At 36.0% G+C, this 14,266-nt stretch overlaps 1 protein-coding gene across 2 annotated transcripts in view; it reads right to left on the reverse strand.

Annotated features, from left to right (window-relative positions):
* Positions 1-3,756: 3,756 nt before the first annotated feature.
* Positions 3,757-14,266, reverse strand: part of PEX2 (peroxisomal biogenesis factor 2) — a 21,939-nt gene continuing 11,429 nt past the window's right edge. For both annotated transcript variants that reach the window (XM_017740479.1, XM_017740480.1), the window contains exon 2: positions 3,757-8,227. In XM_017740479.1, the coding sequence (XP_017595968.1) occupies positions 7,294-8,208 (915 nt within the window). In that variant the 5' untranslated portion in view covers positions 8,209-8,227 and the 3' untranslated portion in view covers positions 3,757-7,293. The remainder of the gene's footprint in view (positions 8,228-14,266) is intronic.

Here is a 14,266-nt window from a genome sequence, read left to right on the forward strand (position 1 = left end):
ACACTTTCAGTTGCTGCAGATGTAAAATAATAGAATTCAGAATTTAGACCACCACATTACTGAAAAGGCAGTCACTAACAGATTATCATCTACTTAAAAAATGCCAAAAAGGGGCTTTTATTTCTGTAATAGAATTAAAATTTCCATCCATTCTATAAGAGAAAAAAAAAAAACCACCCAAAACATGGACAATATTAACAGTAACCTTTTTTAATGTATTTGAAAATAAAATGAATACTTTTACCAAAAATTATTTGTTCTGCTGCAAAAGGTGGATCTAAAACATCATGCCCATGAGCAGTCCTGAGAAAGCAAGCAGTGTCTCTCTGTAATCATGGAAAATCAATTACACGCTTTTTCTTGCATGTTCCCCAACAACCTCTTTAAAGCACAAATTAAACTGATAGCTTAGGTGTAAGAACTGACCATTTCATTGTGAAAAGCAACTTCTCACAATCATATGTATCTTATGAAAGTTGTATGCCTGCAAATTAATTAGTGGAGCTAACTAAGAATTTAACAAAAAACCCCTTTTTTATTCTTACATTCAGCAAGAGTTGAGTTTGATTGCTAGAATCTTTTAATTTCTTTTAGAATCTTGAGACATTTCAGTAAAATATTTCACAGCTTGAATCCTATTTCTTTTTTGATCCTGCCATGTATTTCCAGGAATAGCTGTAGGTCATTGGAAATGTGCAGATATCTATTCTTAATGACTAATGCATTTTGCATTTCTTCAGCAAAAGCTGTTTTGCTGTGTATGTGAAAAACTTTCAAGTGCTATTTGCTTCATATTTCTAATCTCCAAGTCCTGATATCAATATTGGTTCTTCAAGTATGGCTAATGCACCAGTTTTTCTTAGATCAATTTATATTTTTATGAAGAGGAGTTTTTGTGGCACTAAGCAATGACGCAATGAGCAACCTGCACTTTTTTGTGCCTTGCCACTCCACTACCTTTGAAATTGTTGCAGTGACTGCTGTTGCTGCTATCAGCCACAGGGATTGTGAAAGGATATAACAGAGAAGGCGTGCTGCAGGTCCATGTATACCTTCTGCAATACCCAGGTTTGCTTAAACCTGGAGACAACCAGCCAAAACCAACTGAACTAATACCCTATTTTCCACAACACATGTAATAAAAGCTGTGCCACTTGGCTAATTGCCCATCTCATGCTTGCACTTGGAGCATGCTCTGGCCATTCAAGCATTGTTTTGGAGAAGAAATACCATGCACCACCAATATGGGACCATTTTGTCCTCTGTATATGGAATGAACAGTAGTGAGCACACAGTTTTTGCATACAACAGGCCCTCTGAAATCCTCATGTTGTCCAACCTGTAGCCACATTCCTCTAGAGCTCTGATCCCTGTGTCCAGCACCTGCCTCGAGTTTTGCCCTATTCTTAACCTTTTTAATATGGAATAAATCAGGGAAAGGTTGTTATTATTGGTAGTGTAGCAGTCATGGAGATGTTAGAGCCTTTATGAAAACTATCCTGAAGCAATGGTCATTATTTGTTCTCTATCTTTGAACCATGTCACTTTATTAGGTTGAGCAATCCATGGGATTCACAATCTTTGGTAGCAGCCTGCATCAAAAGAAGCTGGAGTTAGAAGTTACCAATAAATACTGCACACACATCATAGAAGCTTTTATTAATTACAGAGAGACTGTTTTGTGGCTATGGTAGTCACTCGTAAGAAACTTACCTATTTAAGTACAGACACAAAAGCATTTTAAGAAAAGCTCTAGTAGCCCTGGGTCTGCACTATGCACACTGCTTCTTATGCCTTGTCATAAGCCATGCATCTCTATCCAGATAATTTGCTCTCACACAGTATGTTCATAGTTGCTATTGTGGTTTAATGCATCTGAAATTAAGATGAAGATCACCAGTGACAAACTGGATATCAACATCCAGAATACCAAGCTTGCTGTCCCTTACTGCACCATGCACAACTATGACTAAATACCTTGTATCAAAACTGGGTGCATTATGAGAGAATTCATTCAGAGTAACCATGTAACAGGCAGTAAACCTCAATTAGAACAGGACAAGTTTCAAAACTCTTTGCAAGTCTTCAGAGGTAATACACATTCCCACGTAAGAGTCAGTATTGCCACAGATGCAATTTACTGTCTTTGCCTGCTGCAATAGGCACGCTCCTGGGGCCTATCCCCAGGGAGTGCCCTACCTCTAGGCAGTAAACCCCGATCATTTCTGCACCCTGTCTTCAAGCCACAAAGGAGAACTAACTAGAGGGCAGGAGAGCAATCCTGTTAGGGAATCAGGTACTTGAAGACTTCTGAACCTGTAAGCTGTGACTTTTTTTTCCATTAAGACAATGTATCTCCAAGGATTATCCTTGAAACAGTTATTGCATCAAGGGTATCCTTGCCAATTGCACAATCTGGAGATGCTATCTTGGATTATTTCCTTGGCACAGTGTGTCCTGAAGGACTATTTAGGCAAGGGCTTTAAACAAAACGGCACACCAGCTATTGGCAAGTGACTAAAAGCTAGGGAACATAAGATGCTTTGGTCATGTTAATGTAGTTCTGCAGTTCTGCAGTCAAGAAGTTAAGACAGAATATTGCAATGAATACAGAAAACAGCAGAAGAGAGAAGAGTCAGCTTTTCCCCCTCTCCTGAGCTACTCCAGCATGCTTAGTTTTCCATTACAGCTCTTCCAATACAGCCTAATGCAGAGCATTTACTAGACTGACAACCTTTTTTCCCCTGAAATTTGTCCCTGAAAGTAGACAGATTTGAGATGAAGGGTAGCACACTGACCAACTTTATCATACTTTGCAACAGTTTGTCCTCTTAGGAGACCCAGGATTAGAGGTATGCAGCTAAGGATTTTGTACTTATGTGCAGCTAAGGATTTTGTACTTAACTACCTGCACCTGCTGTTGCACAAGTCTGCCCACACCTCCTATCTGCATTTTGTATGCAGTCAACAGTCTGAGAAGTCTAAAACCCCAGGTGTGCTCTAGAGAACAGAACATGACTAGTTGGCTTCAACAGATGCTCTACAAGTATTCCTGTGCATGTTTGTGATTCATCTGGTCCCAGCCTGAGAGGAATTCTGCCCACCAATGTCTTTTCCTTGAATGATATCTATTTGGTCACTGCCAGGCTTGTGCCAGCTCCTCGCTTTGGAAGTGGACTCCCCTGGAATGGCAGAAACTTAAGACTGTGGTAATAATTTAGGTGGATGTTTTAATGTTGTCAGCATGTAAAACTCTCTTGGGAAGTTGAAGGCAGGCAGCTGTAATCTATTCAGCAATTCTACTAAGAGTTCTTCCTGGGAATACGTATAGGGTTGAAGCACCATTTTGAAACTGCTTCTGTTGTTTTGGTTACGCACTGTGACTTGCAGTACCTCAGGCTACCAAACCATTCTTATTAAAAGCAAATTACCATCAGTTTTATTATCTATTGTGGCAATAAGCATGACCCTATCCTTTGCCCAGTCATGCCACAATATTCTCTTCTCAGTACAAGCCAACACAGCTTCCTAGCACACAGTGAAGTGTAACAGCTATGACTAATCTGCTCAAAAGAAGAAATGTGAAAAAGATAATTTGCTTAAACCTAAAACTGAAGAAATTTTTAAAGAGAACTCTAAACTAGTTTCCCACTTTGCATTTTAGTATCATAAATGGCAAAGTATGAAGTCACCCACTGAGTAAGAAATAACCACCCTTGCAGAAAAACTCTTAAGAAAAAGGCAAACTTCAGAACCTCCTGTTAAAAAGTATAATTTATTTGTCAACTTGGTTTTCATAAGAATGACACATCCCAGATAACAATTGTATTAGTATTCTCAAATAGGGACATTATAATAAATTGTATTTAGGAAATACGTATCTTTCATTTTTCTTCACATTGTCTCTTTACTAAGGCTGAGATCATCCTTGTCCATCATATATCACAATTACGAAAAAATAAATATTTCCAGGTAAGGCAGAAACCAAATACTATCCCTCTCATTTCTTTTACAGAAACTCCCACTTTTAAGTCTCCTATAAAATTACTTATATAAGACCTCCCTTCAAACATAGAGAGTACACAGAACGGTGATAGTTTGTGGAAGTAAGAATCAGCATTCTCTGGTGCCTTTCATCTGAATGCCTCCTGAATCACACCTTGTGGAAATCGGTAATTCTCATTCAAATGAAGATATGAAAATTTTTCTAGTATGTTTATTAATGTAATTAGTCTGTTTCATTTATACCTTCATTTTTTGATTTTTGATAATGAAAATGTTCACGTAGCACACAAAGTCAACACAGCACAAAGAAAATTGGTAATACAAGGCTCTAACTCCTATCCAAGACTGAATAGACATTCTGGTCCTTTAGCTTCGTTAAATTCTAAACATTTATTCTTTTCGCTGATGCACCTATGTACAGTTTAATGGTAGCTGAATACTAACCCCCTTTCATTTAAAGATTAACATTTCAAAATAAATTTTATTCCCTCTACTGCAGGAAGCATGACCAGATGCAGCAGTCCTTTGTTAGAGTTTTAACTGGAAAAATATAACGCTTATGAGGACAAATTATCAAGGTAATTAATATGTAAAACTAACTATCTTTTGATTAGTCTACAAATTATCTGATTTTTTTTCCTGCAATATCTTCAACTAAGACTCTTCGGCAGCTTATGGATCACAAGACACAACAAAACAGAATTAAAATATTAAAAAAAGTATATATTTAATTTTAAAGTGCTGTCAGGAAAATGCTGAATATTGATTTTGAAGTACTAAAAGGCTAAGCTGGTAGCAAGTAGCTTCTCAATACTCAAGTCGGAACCTTGGTCTCATTAATCTCAGCCGCGACTACAACTGAGCAAACGCTTTACCATATGGTACATTAAAAAAAAAAAAAAAAAAAAAAAATCTATACTTGACATAAACAACCATTCTTTTCCCAAAACACCTACTTCTGTGAGAAGCTTGGTACCTGCTTACTTGCATGGAAATTAAAAGAACTAAAGCCCACATTAAGATCTAGGATCTTAGGGTAACAAAAACTGTTTATGCCGCAAGACACAGACTTTACAAACTTTGGCAATGCTATGGGCTACAAACCCAACACAGTCATAAGGAGGTGCTACAGAAGCAGACCAATGCTTTGGTAAGTAAGTTAAGTATTAAAAGTTTGATTCCATAAAAAACTCCAACAGTAAAGTCCAATACAGCACAGCCAGCAGAAAACAGCTGTACAACAGAGGTACTAAACTGCTGGAAACAGGTTTTGTATTGATAGTGTAACAGGGATGAAAAACAGAATACAAACTTTACCTGCATGAAGCTGCAAGAGACAAAACAAACCCCAGGAAATTCATACAGCTTACGCACATCAAACAGCAGGACAGAGGGAGGTGGAATGAAAAAGGAAGATAACATTCTTCAAATACTCAGGAAAATAAACCATTTCTAAATAGGAAAGAAGCTAACTCCCATATAAGAAGGACATGACACCTAATAGAGGCCAATATAGAGAATCCATGCTCTTTTGACAAAATATTGCTCTGAGACTTCAGAATAAATGAAGAGTCCACAGCAAACAAAGGTCTGCTATGATTGTAAGCTACAAACACTGGATTTTGGATGCATACAAGTCTTAATTAATAAGGACAGTTAAAGACAGAAGTACCAAAAATGCTGATGATGTTTCTGGACACATCGGATCACCTTGAAGTCAGGGTTGCTAATACATTTCTTTGGGAAAAGCTATTAAGTGACGTGGAAGGACAATCCATATAAAATCCCTTCAGGATCAAGAAGTGACTTCAGGATGCTCTCCAAATGACTTGTCAGTTTTGATACTCTAATAAAGATGGATTTGCACCTGCTGGTTCTAATTGCAACAGCAAATAACAGAAATATGGCAGGCTGCTAATACACACATTTGACAGCAAATCATATTGCAGCACAGTATCTGGAAGCACTTGCTCTGAAGACTCTGTTGACTCACAGAACAGTAGGAGAATTAATGAAGTTTTGGGCTGCCCATCCGCTAACTATATTTAATTACATCAGATGAAAGCACTGCGTGTCACTCTAAAGATCAAAACCTAGAATTTAAGATCTTCAAACAAATAGGCTGGTGGGTTGTTTTAATCAGAATGTAGAATGAAGAATGTAATAAACATAAAAGTAGATCAAAGATAATCAGCTGTTACCCTATTTTTGGGACTGACTATTGATGATTGGCAATCAAGAACAGAGTCACCATAAAGCTATTTACTCAATTTAACGGTATATGTTTTTGACAATTTAAGATTCAAAAGAGGATGCAATGTATTTTTGCGTTAATGAGACTCTTCTGGATAAGACTTCCTGCTAAAAAAGGACTGCAATTAAAAAGAAAATAATCTTATAAAACCAAGTTGAAGAATAAATAGATAAATTGCTCGAACAATTAAAACACTGCAAAGCCAACTAAGAAAGCAAACAGTAAAAGCAAAAAGCAGGAAATTACCTATTTTAATATGTTAACATGCACATAACTGTGTTTGATCTTTTTCTGTGTGGAAGTGAACGCTGAGATTTGGCACCCACCTTGACCAGAAAAACAAGAGTGGCCATTCCTACAGACAACATCTTGTGAGTAAAGTTTTCTTCAGCGTCTCTGGCTCAGAAGAATGTGGGTTACCCTGAACAGCTGCCACATTCCAAGGATGGTGGGTCTCATCCCTCAGCTTTTGAGGGAAGAGGTAGAAGGCAATATACATGTAATTGAAGATCAGAGACGTAGTTGCCTGAGAAAATTAGTTGTCATCTCATGAAGGTCTAGAAGGTGCACTGTTTTGCTTACACCTTCGTTTTTTTTTTTTTTAGTGTAACATCACAGTGGGAATTCAAATTTAAAATTATTCTTCAGGCATGAAAAGAACAACTTTCCTATTACTAGCTAAGTTGGTAATGGCACTGTGTCTGGACAAGTTAAAGATTTCTAAGTCAAAGTTTGCCAAGTGCCTTATTCAACTGGCATGTTCTAAAGCTGGCAAGTAAAATTTCTTATTGAACCTCCCGAGAATGCTGTTGTTTCTACCATGTAACACCCAGAGTAAATCCAACTACCTTCCCCAACCTGCCAAGTGGGGTAGCCATTATGGCACTGTTACCCAATAAAAACCTAAGACCATATGTTGCAATTACAGAGTCTCCAAAACCATCTTTAAGCAGTCTGCTTCCAATAATTCCTGAATTCTTCCATTAATCTCTTCAATATATATCATGTCAGCATAAAACTTAATCAATCTAATATCAGACATGCAATTCTATCATTTCAATTTTATACTTCAATGGCTGAAGATCGTGTACCTCTGAGCCACATTTAGGACACGTAAAATACATATCAAATAAAAAATTACTTTTAATACAGTAGTAACAAAAAACATGTGGACAGCCTATGGTATGTGGCATGGTAGGCCATTCCCCACACAGTGAACATTCTCTGCAGTAAGCCGCTAATGTGTTTTCACTACTGGAAAGACCTGCGATAGGTGAGCACCAAGAAGAAATTTTAAGTTTCAATTTCTGTACATTAATGAGTGGTAGCAGATATATCAAAAATTCAGCAAAGCCATGCCATAAGAGCTCCCTGTTCATGTATTCAAATCCTACCTGACGAACACTTTGCGGCTTGGAAAAAACTGACCTAATTCCTAGAATGCGTTCTGTAAGTGTTGCAAACGTTCCATTACGAAGAAAAATCAGAAAATTTAGAAGTCCACAAAGCTTAAGAAGTCCAGATCCAAAACCAATATATCTCTTAATTTTGCTGAAAGATTGCTGTTGATGATTGCTAAATAAATCGTAACATCTTTCTTCCAACCATCTTCCACCAACAGTGAAAATAAGATACCATAACTTCTGGTGTTTGCTCAGAGGTTGGTATTTCTCTGTCTGAGATAAGTTATTCTTGTATTGAATATTGAGAATAGCCTGTCCCACAGTTGCATTCTTGGAATAGACAGTGAATTTCCATAATATAAGACATAAAAATGCTTTTACTTCTGGTTCAAAATGAGCCAACACCCCTGGTTTAAATCCATGAAAACAGCTGGTAAACTGGGACCACACTAGTTGTTCCAGGGCTTTGTTTAATTCAAGAGCATCAAGCTGACTTATTCTGAGCACAGGATTCACACTCTTTTCATTTCCAATGCTGGAGGCCATTTCTTCACAAAAAAACTTTCTAGAAATAAAACACAAATAGATATTAGTATAATGGAACATCTCCTATTTCTATTTTATTAAAGAAACAAAGTTGTAATATACCAGAAGTAAACAAGAAATAACAAAGTTCTCAGAATGCTCTATAAATATGTTAGTAATATGCCACAATTCCTTTCAGGTAGCTTTATATTAATATAAAATTAGTATACATTTAAATTAGTTTAAAATCTCATTCTCAAAATAAATTATACTTGACTATTTCTCACAAACAGTTAACATTTGGTTATAAACAAGTGTTCAACATCATCTAGATATTTAGAAAAATCTACAGATTAATATACATATTAATATATGCATATATACATTTTAAAAAAATATTGCAGGGCATAACTGTAATATTCAATTGAACCTTAAAATAGATCAGCAATAAGAACTGTAAGACTATTTGGTGTTCTATGGAGAAATAGGGAAAATGAACACACTAACCAAAAGAACAGTGGGGTAGACCAAGTGTTGCCATATGAATACTTCAATAGCTGCAGCTGAAAGCAAAACCTTAGAAATACTGACAAATTTAGGAACTACATAAAGATATGATGAAAATTAAGGTGGGAATGAATAAAACTTTCTCAAGGCAGTGAGTTGTTTAGAGAAAAATCATATGAGATTAAAGAAATATTTAGCATTCAGACATAAATTATCATACAGTACTTCACTGAAGTCTGCATATATTTTCTAGTGTTTTTGACAGGATTGTGGGATCGTGCTACTTGTTCTATAACAATCCCAGGCAAGATGATTAATGTATACTAACAAATTCAAGAAATGCATACTCCTGTTGCTGCTCAAGCATTATAGAGAAAAAAAAATTTTTTTTTAAATGGCTTCTTTTAAATGTTGTTGCATCTGGAATTCTGTGACTGAGAAAATAAATGCAACAAATTGCAACAGCAAAATATGGATAACACCTCAATGCACAATTGTGGGGTAACCAATTTTTGCTTCCTTTTGTCAATACAAAATCCCCAAAATGATTCAGAAGTGATTTCAGATAGTATGCAACATATTTCACTTTCTAAACCAGATCCTTTGCATGACAGACCCGCAAGGAGTCCACAGCCTTGTGCAGAAAGAATAGGAGGTGGTGCCTCAAAATCTTATTTATAAGAGAAAAATCTTATAACACATACAAGATTACTGTGAGTAAAAGATGCTGTAGAGGATCTTGGTAGGAATGGTTGCTAATGATGCCAAGAATACTAAAAATAAAATCCTCCAAATGAACAACCATGTTTGCTGAAACAGAACACCCTAGAAGTTTTAAAACACAGTATAAAACATCATCAGTAGCCTTCCTACTGTTTTCCATACTTATAATTGGTTATCACTGCAAGTAAATATGATTTTGTTGTTAGTGTAGGGTGTATAACAGTAGTTTCCAATTAACTAAGACTGCTGCATGGGTAGAGCATACAATAGCACCACTCAATTTTTTTTAACTCCTCCTTCCTTATTAGCAGGCAAAACATGGCTGAAGGTACTATAAGGCCCCTCCTCTGGGCAAACAGCTATGGGTTCATTGCATCAACCCACACGGGCTGGAAAAACCAGGATACAAAGGGTGTATATCCAAGCCTGTACCACTCACACTTGGTCTTTTCTGTAGCAGGAACCAAAGCACAGGAAATATTTTCCAGTATGATCCAAATAAATTCCATCCTCTAATTTATGATCAAAGGGTCAATTCAACCCCTACTGGATTTTGCTGCATCATTTCAAAAACTCCAGCACCAATGACTACCCACCCTCCTATCTGTCATCTTTTCACCCCACTACCATTTTAGGAACCAGAGCCTTTGATAACCATCTGCTCTGGAACCTGTCACTGATTATTCACTCATAACCCCTAAAAGTCTAATATCTTCTTCACTTTCTCTTCTACTCAATTCACTTTGCTCTACTCTTTTCAGTGTTCTATGCAATTCCCAACACACAAAACCTCTTTAAAAATGCTAGTTACTCAAAAGGGGTGTCTTATCAACCTCCTTGATCCATCTACTAAGACTATTTTCCAACATCAGTTCAACCATCTCTTTTAACTGTTTTCCATTACTGCAAGTGCTATGAGCAATTTCTATTGTAGGTTTCTCATTAATAAGGTAGACTAAATCTGTACAGATATTTTCCCCCATTATAGCCATATTATCTAAAGAAACCTGAGCAAGTGAAGAATGGGTCATCAGGAACTTCCTGAAGACAAATAAAAATGGGTCAAATCCACAGGACTATGATGGATCATGAAATACACATAGGCTGGGAGCCTGTATGACTGCCTTCCTGCTTTGAAAAAGAGGATGTGAGGAACAGGCAGCAAGCTGAACACAAGCCACCAGTGCATCCTTGAAGCATATTAGCGTGTGACTAGCCAGCAGACTGAAAAACGTGCCTATTAGCCTCCACTTGGCATTGGTGAGTCTACACCTGGGATACTAAGTCCAGTTTTGCTTCTTTTCCACAAATAGTACAAAAGAAATGCCAACAAACTGAAAAGAGTCCTTGAACTAATACCATCAGGGAATACCAGGCCCTGATATATGAGAAGAGCTTGAAGGAACTCAAATTGTTCAGTCTTAAGGATAAGGAAGCTAAGAAGTGGTCTATGAGTAATCTACTACTTTCTAAGGGTTGCAGAGAAGATTAAGTCAAAGTTTTCTGTGAGATGCAATGAAAGAAAGACACAACTGTGTATTAAGTCACTACATGCGAAATTCCAATTGGACCCAAGGAAGCTGGAACATTTTGCCTACAGGGACTGAAATCTCCATCCCTGGAAATTCTTGAAACTTGACCAAATGATGCCTGAACCTACCTGCTTTAGCAACTAATTTATTCCCAAATTTCACAGGTGGGTAGACTAAATATTGTAAAGATCTTCTCTGGGACTTGGAGCTTGACCTTCCCATTGCCTCATTGCAGAATCTAACTGAGTTGTGATAATACATATTTTTTTCATGTCCATGATCCTATACAGAACTGTATTTGAAGGAAATAACTTCAGTGAATCTGTCAGAGTGCACTGGAACTTTGTAAACAGAAAATGGGAACCATTTTTGAGACAACATGCCCAAGCAGCACAACCACTGTTAGTTAACCTTTGAAATTTTGTAAAATCCAACAAGTCGTCTTTTTTAACAAAATCAGAATCAACACCATATATACTGTTTAATGGTGTCATGTTTAACATCTCTTCCTGAATTACCAGCTATCAAATCAATTCAACTTTTAGTCACGTTTATATAGACTATATGGAAAAGGAAGAATACCAAACAACAATTAACGATGCTACCCTTTAAATTATGTTTGTAACATTGCCATGTTTAAAAAAAAAAAAAAAAGGCAACCGCTTTCTTGTTCTCAATTCAAGCAATAAATCTGGGCATTGTTCTGAAGTTCTTTCCTGCTAAGAACACTTAAAGTTTGCCATAGGCCATGGCTGTCAACTGGACCCTGCAAGTTACCTGAAGATTATATTCATATAATTTTGATTTTAATGTGTAAGCACATTTCAGTGTGCTTAGTGTTCTGCTATCCACTATGCTTTCTTCTGAACTGATTTAAGGTTTTATTGCACTTATAGGGAAGATACATACTCCCCACAGACAAATATTAAAAGGGACAGTTTTAAATCGGCATTGTCCTATGAAAATGTCTGCAAATGTCCTAATGATCTGAATAAGAGCAACTGTTTCCTTGAGAGAAGAGCCCTAAATTTTAATCTCAATTTTGCTATCATAGGAAATTTCCCCTTCAAAATTACTTCTATACAAAGTCCTTTGAGAAATTTGTTGTTTTTCACAGACAGTAGTACTACAGTAGAAATAAATGAGAACTATAGTAGCTTAAAACTAGATAAAAACACACCCCATAAGTGTTAAGACATTTACCTTGTACTTTTTTAGATGTTATTTTTGCAGTCTATATTTTGCTGAGCTACACAAAATATAGAGAATGTTGGTTTTCCTCCATGTTTCTTTATTACATTCTATTTGTCAAATCCTTACTGTTTTAACTCTCTTATTTTAAGTTGCTTAAAACATGAGAACTCAGAATCACAGACCTAGTAATGAAAGGGACAGGTATCAATGTTCAGATATATAAAACTCAATGTGTGATGAACCTTTTATATAAATACTCTTTAAGACAAAAGAGTAAAGGCTTGTAAGTTTCTCCCTTGTAAGTTTGTAAGAAACTTGTTAAGTTTCTCCCTTTATTTTATACTGTCAAAGATATTGTATAGAAAAAAACCTGCCTGCCAGAAAAAAAAAAAACAAACCAAAAAACCCTAAAATGTTCCTTTCTTAAATAACCTACATATTGTCTGTTTTGATTTTTTTAACCAAACAAACAATCCCACTTGTACAGTAAAAAAAAAATTACTGTGTATCACTAGGGGAAAAGGAATTTCTTCTGGTATACATTAGTGCTGTTATTGAGCATTGTAAAAATTATGAATGAATATATTTTATTTGGAAACATGTTATTGACAGAAATCTATCAATAGTAATGTGAGTATTGTCAACACCCTGTCAATATTAATGTAATTATAATTAAGGGGATAACATGGATTTTAGCTATAATACCAAGTAACATCTCCTGCATTGCTGCTATCAATATAAGCATTATTATTGACCTGTTCTGGGACTATCAGTAGATGTATTACCATCAGGCACATTTGTCAATGCATTCTACCCACAAAAATTCTACATTTAAATTTACAGGTCTGTAAACTTTACCTGCAGAAATATACAAATCCAAGTAACCTCTTGGGTGCCACTTTTTCCACAAGGCTTTTCTATTGTGGATGTGTAATCAAGGGGTTTCTATCTCAGAGCTACTGCGATCACATTCCCTGATTTCCTAGCATAATCATTAGATGACAAATAAGACATATATGCAGAAGCCTTAAAATAATTTAAAGTATGATTTGTCAAACCACTTTTTGAGAAGCCAAATAAAAATATATTTATTAAATTAAGAAAACAAATTTCTTCCTTACTGCTTCAACTTAAAATTACATTTGGGATGCGTAAGTAGCACATCCACTAACTTCTCTGAGTTTATTATTTAATTCTTTTATACAATCTCTTCTGTGTAGCCAAACATGTAGTCTGAACACTGGACTTACAGGAAGATAGAATGGACTACAAGAGACCACCAAATCCTAATGCAGCACGAACACAGGCTCAAGAATATATTCACAGGTGTTTAACTACCAAGAAAGCTAAGTCCACGATTTTTCTACATAGTCTGTTCCAGTGTTTTATGACCCTAATAATTACAAAGACACTTTTTCTCATATTCAGTATAAAGCGTCTTTAGTACAAATCAGGATGGTTTTCATTCCATAGCTGAAAACAGGAGCAATGAAAAAAAATTTCCATTTTGCTGCATCTTCTCAAAGGCAAAAAGCAGCAAGGCATGTGAGAGGACCAACTACCCACAGAAGATTTGCCAAACTAGACAATATCTGCTTTCCTACAACATGTGTGGTATGATCCTCATGAAAAACCAAACCAAACCAAACCAAAAACCCGAACAAAATCCACAACAGACCAACAATTTTACTTTATTCCCAGCAGCAATTTACCTTAAGATCTACTGTATCTTCATGTCTTTTTCTCTCATTTTTCTATCTGAATAATTATTTCCTGTTTTGGATTCATGTATTTTGAGTTTTTCATGTTAAATGCAGTGTTTCATACTTGCCTGCATTGTTTTAAATCTTGTTGATTTCAGACTTTCCAAACTCATCAAGAGTCTTTTGGATTCAGATCTTAATGTTTAAAACAAAGGAAAAAAGAAAACCCCGAACTTTCAACCTCTCTCCAGCTTGTATCATCAGTAACTTTTCTAAGTATGTGTTCTCTTCCATCATTTGACTCACTAATGCCTTTTCATCTTGACAGGCTACTATATATAATTACTCTGTAAAGGCAATCTTTCAACTTGATGCTGATAACATCAACATCTAATGGAAACAATATTGAAATTACATTTC

Source organism: Corvus brachyrhynchos, unplaced genomic scaffold, assembly GCF_000691975.1.
Source record: "Corvus brachyrhynchos isolate BGI_N302 unplaced genomic scaffold, ASM69197v1 scaffold227, whole genome shotgun sequence".
Lineage (NCBI taxonomy): Eukaryota > Metazoa > Chordata > Aves > Passeriformes > Corvidae > Corvus > Corvus brachyrhynchos.